We start from the raw sequence: 19239 nt of genomic DNA, 5'->3' as shown, positions 1-19239 counted from the left end.
CTACTCGACCTTTTTGCTTTGCAATTTATTATCAAGCTACATTACAGATCCGTGCATAGTGTACCCATGACATTAATCTAGTTGTACAATCCTATAGTTTTTATATTCTTTGGCATATTTTGTGGACACGTAAATTGGTTGTAATAGTAATGGCGAAGGACAACAAACATAAAATATTTCGTAACAAGTGGCATAAAAAGTTTAGGTATAAGACAGCTTGACAAAATTAAATTAATTCTTTATCTACATCTACATTAAATCTGAAGTTTTATAACCCTATAGTATTTATATTCTTTTGCCGCTGTGGTGCGTACTTACAATAGTTGGCATAGTTGGAATGGTAATGGGTGATGGCTTGTGGACATTCCGAAAAGGCGATTGAATCGTCTTTTCTGGGGTAACCTTTACAGGAACGATTGGTGCTCTTTCTGGAGATTTCTTTTCCTGCAAAGTATACCAATTATCCGGCATGCAATGTTTAAGATATAGATAAGTTTACTTTACGTATAGTCTTTTACATAGGCGCCGAGCAAAATTCAAGGGTTTTTTTTCCAAGCAGTACAAATATAATTATTATTATTCGACTAAATATCGATCAAACTTAAAATTTTGCAAATGGGAAAAGAGTTTGCAAAACGTAACATTGAATTTGAAAAATCTTGAAAAAAATTTTGACATTGGGTAACAACTAACCTTATCAGGATAAAGAACTAAAAAATGGGGAAACAGCTACGAAGAATTGTTGGTAAATACAGTTTTTTCCTACCTGATAAAACGGTTTGATTTCTGCCACCTTCTTCTGTTGAGTAGGTTCCGCAATTTTGCGTTCCGGGACTTTCGGGAGTGACTCTACAGACTTGCGTGGTTCGGCGACAGGTGACGGAGAAGAAAACGACAAAGAACGATTAGACTGGACGGGAGGTTTCTCCAGTACCGACTCGGGTTTGTCGGGTTTCGAACTCCCGACCTCTTTATTCTGCTGCAAGACTTCTGGACTTTCTTTGAAACTTTCTTCTGGTTGAGATTCCGGCGCTTTAATAGGGCTTTCAAACGTCGGAAAACTTGGAGCAGCTGGCGTTAAGTCCTCCGATTTGCTTGAGTCAAAGTCGCCGAATAATCCTTCGATGGAGCTTACAGCAGCTGCGAGTTCTTGCTCTTCGGCTTTGCTTCGCTCCAACTGTTCTTGCTGCTCCGCATCCGATGCAGTTTGTGCAGGAGGAGGAACAACGACCTCCGGCTCTTTGGTGGTCTGCGCTTGGAACATGGAGTCTGTCGTCGACTCAGTGTCGGAATACGATTTGCTGAGCCTTGTAAAGTCCACGTCACTGGAAGAGGATAACATCTCGTCGCTCTCATCCTCCCCCATGATCGAGCGCACCGCTTCTTCATCGCGTTGACGCGACAACTTCTTCAGCCTCTCGATGTTTTTTATCTTTCGCTCGTGCTCCGATTGGAATCGCTCCAGCGCAGTCAGTGCCAATTGTCGACTCTCGGCGGGAGATAGGTCGCGACTCTTGCTTCGCTGACGCTGCTTAGTAGTTGATATCTCCAGAGGCTTTTTCACTTCAATGGATGTCTTAACTTCTTTTGTTTGGCTGGGTTTGACCTCCTTTGGTGGGGTGATCATATTCGGCTCGGTAAAGTCTCCTTCTGGGGCTTTTGAATCTACAGCAAATGATGATTCTTCCTGTTTTATTCGGCTGCCATTATCGGCGTCCAAAGAAGTGGACGGGGAAAAAATAGACCTGTCCTCCTGTTCAAGCGGCGGTGGCGAGACAGGAGGTTGTTCCTCCACCAATGGTGACGCTGCTTCTACTTCCACATCGGGAACAATGGGTTGAGTTTCCTCCGCTTCTATCGGTGGTGGCTTTTCTTCATCTACTTGTATCTTCTCAGGAGCAGAGAAAAAGCTGCTTCCAGGAAGAGAAACATCCGAGTCTACTGATTCCGTCTCAGTCACTGTTTTGTCCTCCACATCATCTGGAAGTTTAGTATCAACAACTTTAGACTTTTCTATCACGTGTTTTTCCTTTTCTGGTACCTTGACGCTTTTCTTTACAGCACTCAGTTCAGCTTTTTCCTCGTCAGCTTTAAGATGCGTTTTTGAAATCTCCAACGGCTTTGAAACTGCCTTCAAAGCATGCTGACTTTCACTTTCAGACTTTGTGACAAGTTTTGAGGACGGTCTTTCCTTACGCACACTTCTGATGTCTGCATGATGTTTGGGTGACGAAGCCGTCTTGTGTTTCGACTTCAAATTTTCTCTGTGGCGATCGCTGCTATGCTTCCTTTGCTTGGCTGCAGGATCGTCAGACTTCTGTTCATGCGACAGGGATGTGTCAGATTTAAAGGGTTTAGGTGCTTTTTGACTTTTACCTGACGATTTCTTGGCATCGTCCCCTTGTCTGGCCACAGGCTTTTCTTCTGACTTCACCGATGTGGGTTTTTCATGCTTCTGGTGTTTATCTGAAGACGACTTGGATAAGATCTTCTTTTTCTCATGGCGTGGCAACTCTGTAGTTTTACCCGAACGCTGATGTTCCTTGTCAACTGTGGAGTGCGACTCTTCCTTACCCTTCGGCGACTTGTCGAACCAGGATTTTGATTTTTTCTCAACTTTTAGTGATTCGTGTTTGGGGTGACTCGAACTATCTGACGATTTTCCCTTTGAAGGTTTGGCCTCCTGGTGTTTCTTAATATGCACTTTTCCTTCGGTAGCTTGCGATTTTTGCGAAAGTTTAGAATGTTTCTGTGGATGCTTTGTCTGCTTACTTTCGTGAGTTGAATGCTTCGGTTTCGCTTTTTCTTCCGGCACAAAAACTGGCTTCTTCTCGACTTCAACGGCAGACTCGTCCGAAGAAGAGAAACCCATGTCCAAAAGCAGCTGCTTCTCCTGTTTGTTTAACATTTCACCACAAGTGGGTTCCGCAGCAGGTGGCCTGACATCGAGTTCTGCGTCGCTGCTGAACTCCGAACTGCTCGACGAGTATATGTGCTCGGTTTGGCTTGCAACTTTCGGCTTGGAGTCAGTTGACAAGGAAGGCTGGTCGGCTGCCATGCTTCCCCTTGGAGGTTGCAGCTTGGAAGAAAACTTCTCCTTGTAATCGGCATGGTAGGAAGTCTCCATTCGTATGGTCTCTGTTGTGAGCACAGTTGAAGGAGGCGAAGATGGGTAATCGTTGGAGTCAAGTGAAGACTCTGAGCTTAACTTTGGTCGGGCAACTTGTTTTTCCTTCACGTTTTCTTGGATCTTTTCCGATTTTGTCGGCAGCGCACTTCGATCTTTCACGTCTTTTTTCTTCTTACTATAAGACGGGGCTGCGTCTGAATCGGAATCGTCCTTAATAACATGTTTCGAAGATGATTTTTCTTTCAACGGCGTTTTGCTGTCCTCGGTCTCGCGATGGCGTTTTTTCAATTTTTTTATTTTCTTTTTCTCTGGTTTGGAACGTTTTGGGTCTTCGGATTTGTGTTTTTCCTTTGACTTCTCTTTGCTGTCCTTTTTCTTGGACACAGAATGATCCTTTGTCGAAGATTTTGAACTCAGTTTCTTAGTGACAACTTTGTCGGAATGATCTGAATCCTGTTGTACATCAGCCTTTTTCACCTTTTCAGGTAAATGTTCAACAGGTTTTTCCGTTTTTTCCGGTTCAGTCACATTACTCTCAACGGCCGAATCGGAATCGTCACTCGACGAATAAATGTTATCAAATTTAGAAGCCTTTTTCTGAGTGGGTCGACTTAAATTGGAGATAAAACTGTCAAAATTGTCGCTCGATTCAGAATCACTGGAAACATTAGATGGCCTTGATTTAACAAGAGAAGCTTTTTTTTGTTGGGTGTCGGAATACTTTGTCGATTTAGGTTTTAAGTGTGGTTTTGAGTCCTCTGAATCGCTGTCAGACGAGATAACGCTTGAGATTTTTGCCTGGGGCCGGTTTACCTTCAATTTTGACTTTTTGCTGCTGGAAGAAGTTGCATCCGAAATGCTATCAACACCAGGAGCATTGTGCTTTGAATCTTGTTCTTTGTGGGAAGTGGACTGTCCGTGTGAGCGCTTGACGTCATCCAACCTTGGTCTTTTCTTCGCTTGCAAGTCGCTGTCAACTGAGGTTTTGTGCTGCTTAAGCTTCGAAGAATGTTTGGACTTCTCCGAATGACCTTCTTCGTCCTTTTTTGAGCTCGGGGCCTTGTGCTTGTCTTTTTTGCCTGAAAATGATTTGAAACTTTCCCCGAATTTATCGCTTGCCGTGATTTTAGCCATTGGTTTTGTCTTCGATGAAGTGGTCTTGTCAATCCTCGGCTCTTCTTGCTTTGTTTTCTTTTGTTCAGAAGATTCCTTACTGGATTTGTGAGAAGACTTTTTTTCATCTGAATGTTTCATCTTTTTCTTTTCCGATTTATGACGATCGTGTTTGGATGAATTGGACTTTACCTTCTCTTTTTTGTGGGAGTCCTGGCCTGAGGTAATTTTACCGTGTTTCATGTCTTTAGACGCGGATTTCGAAGAGGAATCTTTTAAAGGCGTGTTACTTTCTGACACTGATGGCCTTTCGTTGTCTCTTGAAGATTCTCTGGACTTTAAATCTGACTTCACAGACTTTTCTCTTTCTCTCGAGCTGGACTCGGACTTTGGTGCTCTTTTTTCTGCCGAATTTTTTGTGTCTTTGGAGTTTCGATCCGCGTCCGGTTTGTGCTTGTCATGTTTGTGCGATTTCTTCGATTTACTTCTTTCGCCGTCACTGGAATGCTTTTGACGCTTGTCTGTTGAATCAGCGTGCTTTAAAGACTTGGAAACAAGACTGGTGTCTTTTGAGCTTTTCTTGTGGGACTTTTTAGATTCGGACTTAACCGTGTCACTTTTAGACGATTTTTTATCAACATATTTGGATTTTTTGGAGATACTGACCTCTTTTTTATGCTCGTCACGTGAAGACCTTTCGCCTTCCACAGAAGTAGCAGTGGGATTAATTTTTTTGATAACAGGACTTTGTTCTGATTTTTGTGCTTTTGGATAAGCTGATGGAACTTTCTTTTCCCTGTCAGGTTTATCGTCCCTATGGTGTGAAACTTCCGATTTTTTCTCTTCAGAATGAAGTTTACGTTTACTCTCTTTTAGTCGCGATTCTGCTTCATCCTCTTTTAAATGTGAAGACTTCTTTTTCGATTCTTTGAAATGCGGCGCTTCAGGTTGTTCTTCTGCACAACGTTTTGTAACGCTTTTTTCCTTGTCACTTCTGGATTTAACTTTTTCTTCTTTCAACCTCTCGGTTTCAGATTTATGGGACTTTACTATTTCGCTTGGAGCCACGTCTAAATCAGATGCTTTACCAAATTCTTGCTTTATCTCAATTTCTGTGGTTTCCACATTTTCTTGAATAACAAGAGGAACGTCATCAAATATGTCGTCTTCGACGTCATCTACAATTTGCCCAGAAATCTCCTCTTCAGCAACTTGCTGCGTCACAGTTTGAAGTTCAAGTTCAGAGGAAGAAACACAAAGAATTTCTTTGTTTTCTTGAGAGGCCTTTGTCTCTTGGGGAACCTCCGCTTGATTGTCATCCAAGCTTTCGCTTTCGCTATGCAAGGTCACTACGGCAACCTCTTCCACTTCTGGCACTTCGATTTTGTTGTCCTGAATGTCGCTTGAAATAGTTTCTTCCTCTTCAAATATCGTCAAGGGATCATCGACCTGGTATTCCTCGACGACATTCAGAGATGTATCCACGGCAACATTCTCTTCCACATCATCAGGTTCTTTTGCTGCTCTATCGTCTGGAATAGTTTCACCTGTTTTTGCCTCCTCTTCTTTGGAAATGTTCGCTACGAGGATTTCTTCTTTCCTAACTGAAGATTCATTAACGTTAGAACCTTCGTCTTCAGGAGAAGTTTCGGTTGCATCCAGGATCAGTGAGGTCTTCGCTAGGTCATCACGACACTCTATTTCCAAATGAGCATCCTCAACAGCAGAAGGTTCACTTTGCACTTCACAAGCTATTTCAGAAGATGCGAGGGGAGTTTGAACCTCGGCAGTCTCAACATGCGCCACCTTCGATGTACCACAAGATTCCTGGTTATCAACAGTGGGTGTGTGTGAGATTTCAACATCTGCGTCATGTTGAGTGTCTTGGACCACGGCTGTCGGGCCAGCGTTATCTTCCTGCTGAAATCTTTCAACTGCATCCTCTTTTCCAAATTTTTGATCTACAGTTACGTGTGCCAAAGCTACCTCTTCTTCCCCTCGCATAGCTACATCTTGCTTGATAAGTTCCGAACATCCGGCGTCAATCTCCTCCAATCTACTCTCAACAGGCGCCGGTAGTGCATCAATACTGCTGAGAGGAAACTCGTTTTTTGGCGCCGCGAAGTTATTTTCTGTCACTACTGTCGAAGCGGCGTTCGTTCCCGTTGCCAGGTAACCAGGAATGGCCTTGGGTTGGTAAGGAACCTCGGTGATGCTGGCATCCACCAGGCTTGAGAAGAGAGGAGAGCTGATCTGAGGAGGATCTGCATCTTTGTTTGTCTCCACTTCTTCTTCTTTCTGCTGCAAGTGGGACAAGCGAGCAGAATCTTGATCGAAAATGCTAGACCTAAAATATATATATTTTTTTTAATTTTTATCATACTAACTCCATTTATTTTCTTTGCTAAACTAAGCTCACGTATTATTAAACATTCAAAATCAGCTAGGTGACATGTGTGAAATAGTTTAATAATGACTTAATTGCACTTAAGTGAATGATGTAGGTGGGACAAGCGAGAAGAATCAATTAAAAATGCTCTAATAAAAAGTCTTATATTAGCCCTTGATCTAAGTTTAGTCATTATATGTATTGCTAAACACTTGATAATAGCTAGGCGACATTTGCGGGCAGAATAACAAGCAAATCGACAGGAAACAATGTTAAAATGACTTAAAGTACACTTAGTTAATTCACTGTTTTACGGAAATAACTTGAGTTGCTACGGAGATGACTGGGAATTAATTACTTGAGTTAAACAAATTACTTGAGTTGAATTAATGTGCCTGAGTTTAATAAAAGGACTTTAGTTGAATTAATTATTAACAGTTGATTGACTCACGTTGTTCACAAATAACTAAACTTAGACTTAAGATGTTTTGTAATTAACTTGACGTACAAGTTGTTGTACATATGACTTGATTTACAATTAAGTTGCTTTACGAAAAAAGGCTTAACAAGGGGAACAGTGGTTTTCCAAATGACTCAACTCGGACTTGTTTTCAATAATAATTCGACTTGGCTTTTTTATTACTTTTGGGATTTAGGTATAGGCAATCGACTTGACTTAAACTGTTTACAAACGACTTGAGTTAAACCCAAGTTGCATGAAAAGTTGTTTACACATGACAGAAATGTATAGGTTTTCAAAGACCTAAAATTGGATCAACATGTTTTGACTTCAGTTTGAAAACAAAACAGCATATATGAACTCGTCAACACATTAACAGAAAGTTTGTTTTCTAAACACACAGCTTAAGAAGCTGGGCGTAAAATAAATTCAAAGTCTATTCAAAAACATAGAGGTTTTCAAAGCCTTTTGAATATTCATTACCCAATTTAAAAAATTCAAAGACATTTGCAGACTTTATGGTAGTGGTCGGCAAACTTTTTTGTCGCGGCCAAAAGTACTCTTTTGAGAGCGGTTGAAGGCCCACTACGTAAAACCAGTACGGCCACAGTGGCGAATTCAGGATATATTCGTTTATAAGGTGAAGTATTACACTGCGCCTGGATGGCCAAAACACTCCCACGCCATAATGTAAAACATACTCTAAAACGAAGACTATACGCGCAATTCGCGAAAAATTTTGCGTTTACTCATAGTTAATTTTGGCCAAATTCAGTTCGAACAGGTACTCCGGACCACGTTTGGCAGGTGCCTCTGACCACGCTGAGACAATATAAAACTTCTAAGTCACATGTACTTTTAAAACAAAGTCCAATGAAATATACGGCTATCAATGTACGCGGCCCACAACTACATGATAACACTTAGCTTTTCAAAAGTAACTCGCGGCCCACTAAAAATGGCTTTGCGGACCACATTTGGGCCTAGGCCCACAGTTGCCGACCACTGCTTCATGGTAACCCTGTGCTCACAACAGTGCAAGAAACGTACCTGAGCAGCCGCGAGTGGCAAAACTCGAGGCTTCTCTGCTGCTCGAGTTTCCTCTTCATCTCGCGAATCTTCTCCGCCTCCTTGGGCGTCACGTGGGTCACATCCTCCAAGGTCTTCTTCTTCACTCTTCCGAGCTGCTTCAGGCGCTCTGTACGTGACGATGAGGTGCCGAAGGCCGTCGTCATGAGGTTGGTCGGACGATCGCAAGTCTCGCCCTGAAAGAAAGGGAAAAAGTGGGTTTAAAAAAAATGTATGTAAAACAAAATCGCAATACATATTCAAAAAACTCACTTGGAAATTACTTAAAAAATTCAAAAAACTCACTTGAAAAATAAATTTAGATAATCAAAGCCGCATACCGGATAAAAAAATTCGCAACCTATATTGGCGTACCTCGGACGGGTCCACGTTGAGCGCCACAGTTGGGTTTGTGATGGTAAAAAAGTGGGTTTAAAAAAAACGGAATTTCTGATTTTTAAATCTTTTTTGTATCAATGGACAATTTTTTTTTACCTTAAAAATAACCTTTTCCCGAATGTTTAGGAAGAAAAGTTAGGCCGTTGGGACTACTTGAACATTTTAGATTTTTTAGATTTTTACAAATTCAAGTGGAAGTTTTTGGTTGCATTTCAAATACCAAGCATCGGCTTTGCTTTTGAATAACAAAAGAAAAATGACTTATCTTTAGGTTTTATTATAATATGATATCTATTTCTGGTCGTTTATTTTACAATACCCAAGACAAAACACGGGTCTAGACATTTTTCGGATTTTACATTTTATTTGAAGTTTTAATAAAAAAATTTAGACCTGTATAAAATGTCATTGTACAACAAGTTCTTAAAAATCAAGGCTGAAATTCGATGTTATCCGATATTTCTATTACTGACTAATTGCCATTTGTGATTAACCGATTAATCGCATGTTAGCAACGCCACTTGAATATTCAAATAAAAACTAACCATATCTTTAGGAAAAACATACCATCACAATCGCAAAAATTTACTCTTCACTACAAGCCTATATCTTTCTGTTGTTAATCGTATGTTAAAAAAGTTTTAGGGCATGTTTTATTCAAGTTTATATCCACCCGAAGATCACACGAACCCATAGTGGGTGGACTAAGTGCCGTTTTTAAAAAGTCTAAAGTGTATGGTTGCTTTGTCAGTTTGTAAACTTTATCTAATCAACGCCGCCAATATAAACAAAATAAAATGATAAGACAAAATACAATCTCAAAATAAAGACTAAACATTACTTTGCAATCCTAAAATAATGACTAACCATTACAAGAAATACCTTAAAAAATCGAAAATATATAATACAACTTAAATTTTTATAACGACATTATTTTTATGTGCATTTCTTAATACACTATCACCGGAACAAGCCGGTGAAAAAGATAACATGAAAAAGCGTCTATGCTTATTGCTTACGCTAGTGAAACGTTCGGCCATCGGGCTTTTAAGGATGGGTGACATGGGGATGGATTCTACAGCTTCTTCCTCTGATGAAGGCGATAGAAAGCTGGGCGACATGTCAAACGAAAGCTGATTCTTCATGTTCTCCAGCTCCGCCTTCAGCGTTTCAAGTTCTTTTTTCCCCAGAGGCTGAGTGTGCAACGGAAAATACAACACTGTTACTTGCAAACTTTACAAAATTTAGTCCGATCTGAAGATGATACAAGTTCGTATCGAAACGTCTTGATCAAGATGCTGTCGATCTACTCGACCTTTTTGGCTTTGAAATTTATTATTAAGCTACATTACAGATCCGTGCAGTCCGATTTTTATGAGCGTTTTAAAAATTTTGTTTTTTGGTTCTCCGCTGTTCAACTCATAAACATAGACGCAGACTTTTGTTTTCGATAGGGGTGGTTGGCGAACTAAAACTTAAACTAAATGCCATAAAATGCCCACAGAAAAGTTAAGTTTATATGCATGTGGTAAAAAAGTTATGTGAAAATAGTACTTCAACCAGTACGCATCGACAGAAATATAAAGATTTTTGCATGAAGATTTATAGTTCTAGTGGAGCTGAGCACCCTAATTTTTGACTAGGGGTGCTCTCGGCCCCCTAAGGCCTATGCACCTCAAATTCGACGTGTATGCTCATAACTGATCACGATGCGTATTCTGTGTCAGACAATTCCGGTGTCGTATTGGTCAACGATAGCGAAACACACGTATAGTACACATGATGCCTATGGCAAGCCTTACCGAAAAAAAACGCCTTATGCAGAATTATGGTGCAACCAAGGCGAGGCTAGAAAATCAACTATAGCCTGTGGTGAGGGAATCCAATTTACGACCTTCGGCCATATAAACTAGATTATGGAAAACTTAATAGTTTAATAAATATAAGAAAATATACTGAAAATTTATTTAAACTTTATTTTCACTAAATTCAAATTTTTAACCATATCTAGGTACAAAAAAAATCTTTACCGGTATCGGTTGCCAAAAATGTAATTAATCAGGTAACGGTTCGAAAAAGTGATAGCGGTCGATCTCTATTGTATAAGGTGGAAAACAAAATGAAGTTTATTAAACATAAACATTCCCGCGATACCAACCGTCCAACGTGTGGGTGATAAATATGCGCAACACAGCACTTTCAAAAACTCACTTGGAAGTTAAATTTGGTTAACAAAAGCCGCAAACTAGGTAAAAAAATCGCAACATATATTGTCGTACCTCGGACGGGTCAACGTTGAGCGCCACAGTTAGGCTTGTGATGGGTTTGGGAAGCTTGGGCGTTTTCTTGGCCAGTTCGTGCTGGGAGTGGTGCTTTCCCTTGCTCCCGCCCTCCACCTTTCGGCGCTTTGGGTCGCTCGCGTGGTGTTTGCCAGGATGGTAACGCTGGCTGTGCTTTTCGGCGTGACGATGCGACGAAGAAGGCCTGAGGAACACAAAAAGATGACATAAAAGCGAGTTTTTGGAGTAATATTTAATGCCGTTTCGAGCTTTTAACAATTAAGTTTGTGGTTTGAAATTAACTGAAATTTAAATTAAATTGTTTAAGAAAATTTAAATCTGTTTAAAGTATTTACCGGTGGTCTGATTTTTTTCTGCTAAGTAATTATTCATGTCACCAACTAATAACTAACGGTTGTATTTAACGTTCTTTTTTTTGTGCGTTAAACTTGTTGTTGTTGTTGTTGTTTACGGCTAACCGTTCGTATTACGTCACAATGCCCGAAAACGTGGCGTGACGCTTTATGGGTTAAAGGCAAGCAGGAGCCAACATTTAAAAGTTGCGAGGTAAACACGTATTTTTTGTGCAACTGATCAACCAAGGTCAAAGCGAAATAGATAGACAAAATTTCTGGGTATATAGACTGGAAAGCGTCGAAGTATATTCCAAAATACCGAACACATTGTTGTGTTCGTGACAATCCACATAGCGGTAATTTGACCATTTTTCAGGGTGACCTTACGAATTATATGGCATGCATTTTTTCTTAGCTGAAAAGGAAAAAGAGCCTTTGGCCTTTCAGTTGTTTAAAATTCTTATTTAAATGCAACCCTATTAAGACATTTTAGTGGTGCTCTTCCTTGAGAACAGTACATAAATTGTACTGGGGTAAAAAGTCTCTCTCAGGAGTAACGACGTATTAAATAGTTGAAAAAACATTGAGTTAAGGCGCAGAAACAAATTTAAAAATGGTAATCACGTGGCAGTATATAAAGACAAATTGTATTGCATTCTCGACAAGCTTTCGCACAACCGTGCTTTTGAAGATAATTCAATGCAATTTGTCTTTTTAGAATGCCACCTGATTACCCTAATTAGAATTGGACAACAATAGGGTGTATCTTTATAGAATCCAAAACCATCGGCGGCAGGCTTTAGTTCATTCGAATTAAGGAACTGATGATGCCACTTGGCGAAATATATTTTCCTTTTAAACAAAAAGTCTGATCCTGTTTTTACTCATGTTTTTAACTACTTGTTAGAATAAGACAAATATGGCCATTTGCAAAAACTTTAGCAGATATGGAAAAAAATACTTTTTGTGTTGGTCCGACGAGTGTTGGTGGACTTTGTTCCTCGCTTGAGACGGCGATGGCGTGTTGTTGCTCGACGAATTGCTGCGGTGCGAGTTTTGCGATTGCTTGCCGAGAGACGAGGCGCTCTTTGGGGTGTAGGGTGATGCCGAGAGCGGGGTCTTGTTGGACGTCGGAGGAGCCATGATGAGGGCATCCTGGGACTGGGATGAGGATCGGTCGCTCCCAGGAGCAGACCTTATCGTCACATTGGGCGAGGCAACGTCGCTCTTGGCAACACTTGACGTCGGAGTTGTTTCTCTACTCTCGGTAAGTTGTTTCACGGCAGGTTTATCCTCGACTTCTTTGGGCAAGGGGGAAACTTCGACAGGCTTATTATCTTCAGTAACTTTGTCTTCGTTTTCGGGAGTTTTTTCTGTTTTTACAGCAACAGGAGCATTACCAATTGCAGCTGTTGTATCCTCTGTTTTTTCGACAACTTTCGGAGGACCCACTTCTTCTTTTTCATCCTCCTCTTCCAAATCGTCGACAGCGCTGATGATGCCCTGCATCGGGCCTCTCATCTGTTCCACATGTCGCTTGTGCTTCACCAGATCTTTGTGCTGCCTCTTCAGCAGGGATTTCACCTCTTTCTCTTTCCTGCGCGCATCTTTCTGCCGCTGCGCTTCCATCTGCTTTCTGAGGCTCTTGCTCAAATCGACGGATTCATGTTTTTTCGATGCCGAGACAAGGTCTTCAGCTTTTGATTCAACCTCTGTTACCTCAGTGATAACTTCGTCGAAGGTTGTTATTTCTTCTTCCACTACAGACTCAATTATTTGTTCCTCCACAATCGGATCAGGATCAGCTGGTGCTTCCTCCGAAGATGCGACTTGGTCCGGAACGGCTTCAGACACAACTTGAGGTTTTAAATATTTGGCTTCTTCAGCTGTGTTTTCGCTTTGTGGCGTTTCAACTGGAGTTGATTTGCGTTCAGTTTTCACCTCCACGGCATCTTCCTTAGCCAAAGGCTTTTTCAACTTGTTTGATATGCCCGAGAAAAAGATATCCGCCACTTCACTTGCCTCATTGACTTCGAGCTTCTGCTCTGAGTCGAGTTTCGACAAGAGCTGCTGCAGGCGAATTTTTTCCTTTTCCAGTTCGGTCAAGTTACTGACGGGCTTGTCAGGAATGTCCTTGGAAGAAGGCAGCACTTCAGGCTGGACCTTGGGCTTGGGCAAGTGGGTCGGCTTCAGGGCAGTTGCAGATGCAATGGTGGTAAAGTACGGTTCATAAGCCGAGACGATAGGTTTTACATCTTCAACAGCGGGCTTGCTATCTTCGACTTCATGGGGTTCTTTCTCTAGCAGTTCCGTTTCGACAGGTGAAAGTTTGACCTGTTCTTCGGGAATCTCGACTTGTACCACTTCGTCTTTGACTTGTACATCTTCGTCGGGCTCTTGCAGCAGTTTAAGGTCGGAAATTTCGGGCGATAGCGGTTCTTCTTTGACGGGTTTATGGCGGAAAAGCGACGAGGGTTGCTTGCGTTCCGCCTCCGAGTCTACCGCCATGTCGTCTTCAACGTTTTCGTCCATGAAGCTTTGGCTGGCGATCGACATGGGCGCGTCGTGCTTGTGGCTCGTCTTGCGAGCTCGCTTGCTTGCCTTTGTGTGGCTTTCAGCCTCGTTCGATGCCACGTGACTGTCGGCGTGGTCGTGGCTTTCACGGCGGTCTTTGCTCGATGCGTGAACTGCACTTGAATCTGTAGGATAGATATGACGTTTTGGGTTTTAAAAATGGTTAATTGTGATTTGATTACGGAGATTTGAAGTTTTGAAGACGGTTGCAGACCAATTGATGGTTCTAGTTGTCTGATTCGACGATTTACAGCGTTATGCTGCTAAATTTCTATTGGCGAATAAGTGGTGTGATTAAATTGAAACTAATAATTCTAATTTATTATACAATTTTTAATTTTATATACAATTTTTAATTTTGTTTAATTTAATTTTATAATTTAAATTTTATAAGTCATGGATATTTTTTTAATTTGCAATCGTCACTTAAACAGTCGGGAACTCGCCCCCCGGACGAAATTACACTCGCCATAAAGTTGACAGGCCGTCTGCGAAATTCTTTCTCTTCCAACTATTTGTTCCATTTTAACCAGCCTTTTCATTTTGCTGCGTATTCATAGTTATTGAACGGCGTATCTGATCATATATTTAAATGTATGGAGAAATAGAATCACTCGTAATTTTATGTTAATCAACAGTAACGTTTTAAAGGGAAAATTATTTAAAAAAAAAAGCCGACCAAAATTAACGGTAAACTAATTATAATTATTAAACCATGAAATCAACTTCTAAATAGATTGCCAATAAAAACATAAACACCAAAATTTCCTCCAAGAAAAAACCTGCGCTTTCAAAAACGTCATAAAAGGGTTTTATCAGTACTAGGATGTCATAATATTGGATCAGAGTCTTTAAGGATATAATAGACAGTTAAGTGATTGACACGATCGTCACCATGGCAGTGTTCTTTTACTAGAAAAAAATCATACATTTAAAAAGTGCTTATTGTATTTTGAAAACGAAAACCACACGGTCACGATAAGTTTGTCACATTAGCGAAGAGTGTGTTTTAAGCATTTTTGCGGTTGGATTTTTTATCCAATTTAATCGGCCCCTAATCAACATTCTAAAATGAAGTGGTTTTTGTCATATTATTTTCGGGGTAAAACATATCTCCTTACAAATATAAACAAGCGAAAAACTATTTTCTACTACAACTAGATGCCGTATCGAATGGTTCCGCAATATCTGAATGCGTAGGACTTTTTAACACGTGCAATGCGTTTCCTCATCGTTGTAACAGTTACGGTTTATCGTAGGGGGCTTAACGAAAATGCAAAAAAATTCAAAATGTTCCACCAACAGAGTTTTTCGGTTTCTCCGTCCGAACCAGTTGTTTAGCATACATATGTTAAGCCTGAAAAGTGCCAATCTGGCGTGAAACGAATTCCAGTTACATTTTACATGCTTAAAATAAATTTTCGCGAAAATAAGTTTGATTTTGTATTATTAGTTACTTTCGTCAAGTTAGTTTTCCGATAAGTGCAAGTTTAACAGATGTTGGAAAAGTTAAAAAAGTGGGAGTATGGGTTGTTGACTTGCTATTTAAAGAGTAAATTTTAAAAATGTTGTTTATACCTCTTTCTGTAAGTAATATTTTTTGATAAATATTTTTGCAAAAATCGTGCTTACCAAAGCAATTTGAAAACCAACATAACAAAATAACTTTGCACCTGTGCTATGAGCTTCAGAGTATCTGCGTTTCTTGCTGCCGGAGTTGGATTGGTCACGATCGCTGTTAGAACGGTCCTCAGAGTTCGAAGGTCGTCTGGTCGCCTTATGGTGCGATTTTACTGGCTTTTCTTCGAGCGATGTCGATCTGCGATGTTCCGTATCGGCCGGACGCCGATCATGAGACGGAGAATATTCCCTTTTTATCAGCTTATTCCTCTCGTGGTGCTGTTGCTGCGACGACACGCTGGCATCTTTTTTGCTCTTTGCGAGGCGTTCTTTGTCTTTTAGCGCCCGCTTTTTGCGCGACAATTGATCGCTGTCGCTATCGCTCGGAATTTTTTTGGCTTTTTTACGCTGCTTTGCAATCGAGACTTTATCCTTGTTGGCGCGAGCCGAAGTTTTGGACGACGAGTCGCGTTTCGGCGATTCCGAGTGGACACGCTGAAGGAGATTCGAGCTACTCGACTTGACAGAGACTGTTGATTCCAACTTGGCTCGTCCGCTGTTAGCGTCTTTATCCGATTGTACGCTTGACGCCCGGGAGCTAACTTGCGACTTGACGGAAACGTCGGTTTTTGACGAAGCGGTGTCGACGCTTTTCTGTCGCGACATTTCGTGTTTAGTCGTTTTGGCGGTGACAACGGAAGAGACGGTCGGCTGCTTGATGATGATTTCGCCGATCGAGTCCAGGTTTTCGTCTCGCGTCGGCGTTTCACTGCGACTCCGGTCGTAGCTACCGTGGCTGGTCGGCCAAGACTCGCGAGTTTCCACCGACGATTTTGCGTCGCTGTTCGACCAATGTGGCGACAAGGCGTCCTGTACCACTTTGCTTCTGATAGATCCCGATCTCGGACTGTCCGGAGGTCCTCTTAACTCTACTCTGCGCTCGTCACCTCTTCGGTTGTACGGCGAAGGCTGGCGACGTGGTGGAGGCGAAAAGTAATGTCCTGGCGATCCGTAGCGATGATCCTGCCTATACTTTCGCAGTGGAAAAGAATCAGAACCGGATCCTCTTTCCTCCCTTGGCCCAGGAGAACACACAGGACTTCTTCCACGAGGAATCACAACATCCCTGTGCTCGTGGAGGCGAGGTTCAACCTTAGGATCAAACTCCCTGATTCTGCCGCGCCTGTTGGACACTGATCTCGGCGAGTTGCTGCGACTGCGACGGACGAGACGACCAGGACTCCTCCTGGAGTGGAAGAGAGGATCTCTCCGGTCTCGCGGCTTCAGCGCCCGGTGGTAGTCGTCAGGGTAGCCTCTCAGCGGGGCTCCTCCAGCATAATCCCGACTGTGCTCTCTCCTGGGATACTCTGGGAGGACGGATTCATAAGCGGGAGGTAACCTTTCGCTCAAGTACTCCTCGTCACGGTAATATTCCGGGCGTTCTGGTCGGTCTTCCTCGAAACCCCTGCGTCCCCTTGGCGACACGTTGGAGAAAACAGGTCTTCCTCGATTTCTCTCCTCCCATGCTCTCCAGTCAGCAGTCCTTGCCGGAGGAGCCGCAATATCATAGGCCGGGTGACCAGGGGGAAAGCGTTCAAAAGAGGGGACCGGGCCGGGGGTGAAACCCACCGGGTGAACCGACCCGCTGCTTCTGCTGCTGCTACCCCTCGGATTGGGGGTGGTTGGGGATGGGGCGGGGTTGGAGGTTGCCGGCGCCGCTAAGATCAGATGACGGATGCTCTCAAACGTTGGTGCTTTTTGTCCTGGAAAAAAATGTTATTTGATTTATTAATGAATACAGCTTATTTAAAAGAAGTTTTTTAACTGCAATAAGTAAACTGTACTTGATTTTTGCTTTCAGTTCCCATTGTAGTGTTTAAATGATTTTTATTTGTTTTTATTTTAGAATACTGACGACATACATGAGTTAACCCCAACAGTCAAAACTAGACAAAAAAAAGTTAAAAATTGACTTTTCTTAAATTTTCTGGCCAAGGTAATCAAAAAATCGGTGCAACTTATTTCCAAATAGGAATGGTAAAACAAATTTGAAACCTTTATATGATAAAAACTAGGAATGAACGATTTCCTCAAAAAAATGACCACTTAACGTTTCAATCAATTTTTAAAAATTTGCTAATTTAAGCATATTAATGAAGTCATTTGGCATCGAATGAGATCGCGATACTTCTTGCCCAAAATATCGGGAATCACTATATCGGAGTAAAATGTCAAGGTATCCTTGATAAAAAAACATTCACAAGCCGCAAAGCATATCTATTTTTGCACGCACCCGAGGTTTGCATTTCGTTGAGAAACAGCTCGATGAGCGTGTGACTGGCGTAATCCAGCTTTAGTCGGCTGCCGTTCATCTTCCGTCCCCGTAAGTTGGTAAGCGCCTGCTGGGCGTGCTCGTGCTTCAGATAGAAGACGAGTGCCTGGCCGCGATTTCGATCGATAACCACGTACTCTACCGGACCGTGCCTGGCAAAAAAAGATAGATATGACCTTTGGTTATTACATCATGAACAGGGCGATTATTATTTTTTTATTTTTATATTTGGTCAAAATTTTATGTTTTTAGCTTGAACTTTCTAATTTTTTTTAAGAAATACTCACCTTTATGTCAAAAAATCACTTATGACGCAGTGTACACATTGAATAAGAAGTTTAACGCCATAGGTTTATAAAGCTCTATGTAGTGGAGGGTAAATAAGTTAAAAAGTTGGGCATTTTGCACGATAGGACATGGTCAACGAGACATATATACAGGGTTTTTTTAAGGTTTGGTTTGGGTGACCGCTAAGTAGTTTTAAGAGACCGCAAGTGTTTCATTTAAATACCAAAAAGTTGCAAGTCCAAAATTTGGGAAACAGCTGGGGAAATTTGGGGTACCGTTTCGGTCCCTCAAAACACCTTAAAAAAAACACTGCATATATATAAAAAATTGTATAAACTTAAATTTGTTTAATTTGAGGTATATATTTAATTAATACTCCAGAAAAACAAGGTTAACTTGCTTGAGACTGTTGTAAAACAAAAGTTTATATTACGGCTGTAAAAATGGAAAAGGTTTTGCTTCCCTTAACTAGTCTTTGGTCTTTTAAAAGTTTAGAGACACAAATGATGGATTGGTACAAAAACCAAGAACGTGTGGCTAAGAGACCTGCAAACATTTAGTTTTTCAAAAGTGCTCAAACACGGAAACAAACACTTACTTTTGAAAGTATGTGGCAAGATAATGTTCCGTAAAGCTGTCAGTCACACCTTCTACCCAAAGACACGAAGAGATCACTGTCTTGCCAAAACCAAGCTGAGAAAAGAGGAAAACTTGCATTGTTAAGATATTTATTTAGATAGTAAGGAATTTCAACCGCACACAGCATTGTAATTTGTAAAGGAAAACAGATTAGCAAAAGAAACATGTGTAATTTATATATGATCTGAAGAACTTAATTAACAAAGCCCAGAAAAAAACGCAACTTTAGTAGAAATATTTTACGAAGTAAAGCAGGTACATAACTTGAACTAAATTTATGAAATTATTGTAAGGAAATAAACTGCAGATTGAATGCAGTGAGACAGATATTTTCTATATAATTATATTTATATTTTACCTTTAAGGTATTTTTTCCGAGTTTTTCTCCGTCCATCTTTTGAATGGCTTTGACAACACTTGCAATGTCGGTGTATTGCAGAAAAGCATATTGGGGGACATTGTTTTGTCTCTTAATCTCAATCGCCTATTGGTTAAATTATAACAAATCAGGGATTTTAAGAAAACACAAACTAAGCACATGTAGTTTAATTAATAACAGCAACTAAAAAAAACAAATTTAACATAAACACAT

At 41.0% G+C, this 19239-nt stretch overlaps 1 protein-coding gene across 1 annotated transcript in view; it reads right to left on the bottom strand.

Annotated features, from left to right (window-relative positions):
- LOC146157196 (uncharacterized) overlaps positions 1-19239 on the bottom strand; it is a 42404-nt gene that overhangs the window by 11561 nt on the left and 11604 nt on the right. The window contains exons 11-20 of the mRNA XM_083388114.1: positions 19006-19131; positions 18607-18701; positions 17682-17872; positions 15442-17151; positions 12132-13893; positions 10839-11043; positions 9579-9752; positions 8143-8357; positions 767-6590; positions 319-444 (exon numbers count right to left, since the gene is read on the bottom strand). Of these exons, the coding sequence (XP_083244240.1) occupies positions 319-444; positions 767-6590; positions 8143-8357; positions 9579-9752; positions 10839-11043; positions 12132-13893; positions 15442-17151; positions 17682-17872; positions 18607-18701; positions 19006-19131 (10428 nt within the window). The remainder of the gene's footprint in view (positions 1-318; positions 445-766; positions 6591-8142; positions 8358-9578; positions 9753-10838; positions 11044-12131; positions 13894-15441; positions 17152-17681; positions 17873-18606; positions 18702-19005; positions 19132-19239) is intronic.

Source organism: Ascidiella aspersa, chromosome 4, assembly GCF_963924565.1.
Source record: "Ascidiella aspersa chromosome 4, kaAscAspe10.2, whole genome shotgun sequence".
In the NCBI taxonomy this organism is placed as follows: Eukaryota; Metazoa; Chordata; class Ascidiacea; order Phlebobranchia; family Ascidiidae; genus Ascidiella; species Ascidiella aspersa.
Note: the sequence above shows the minus strand (reverse complement) of the source record. Positions and strands in the feature narration are given on the sequence as shown.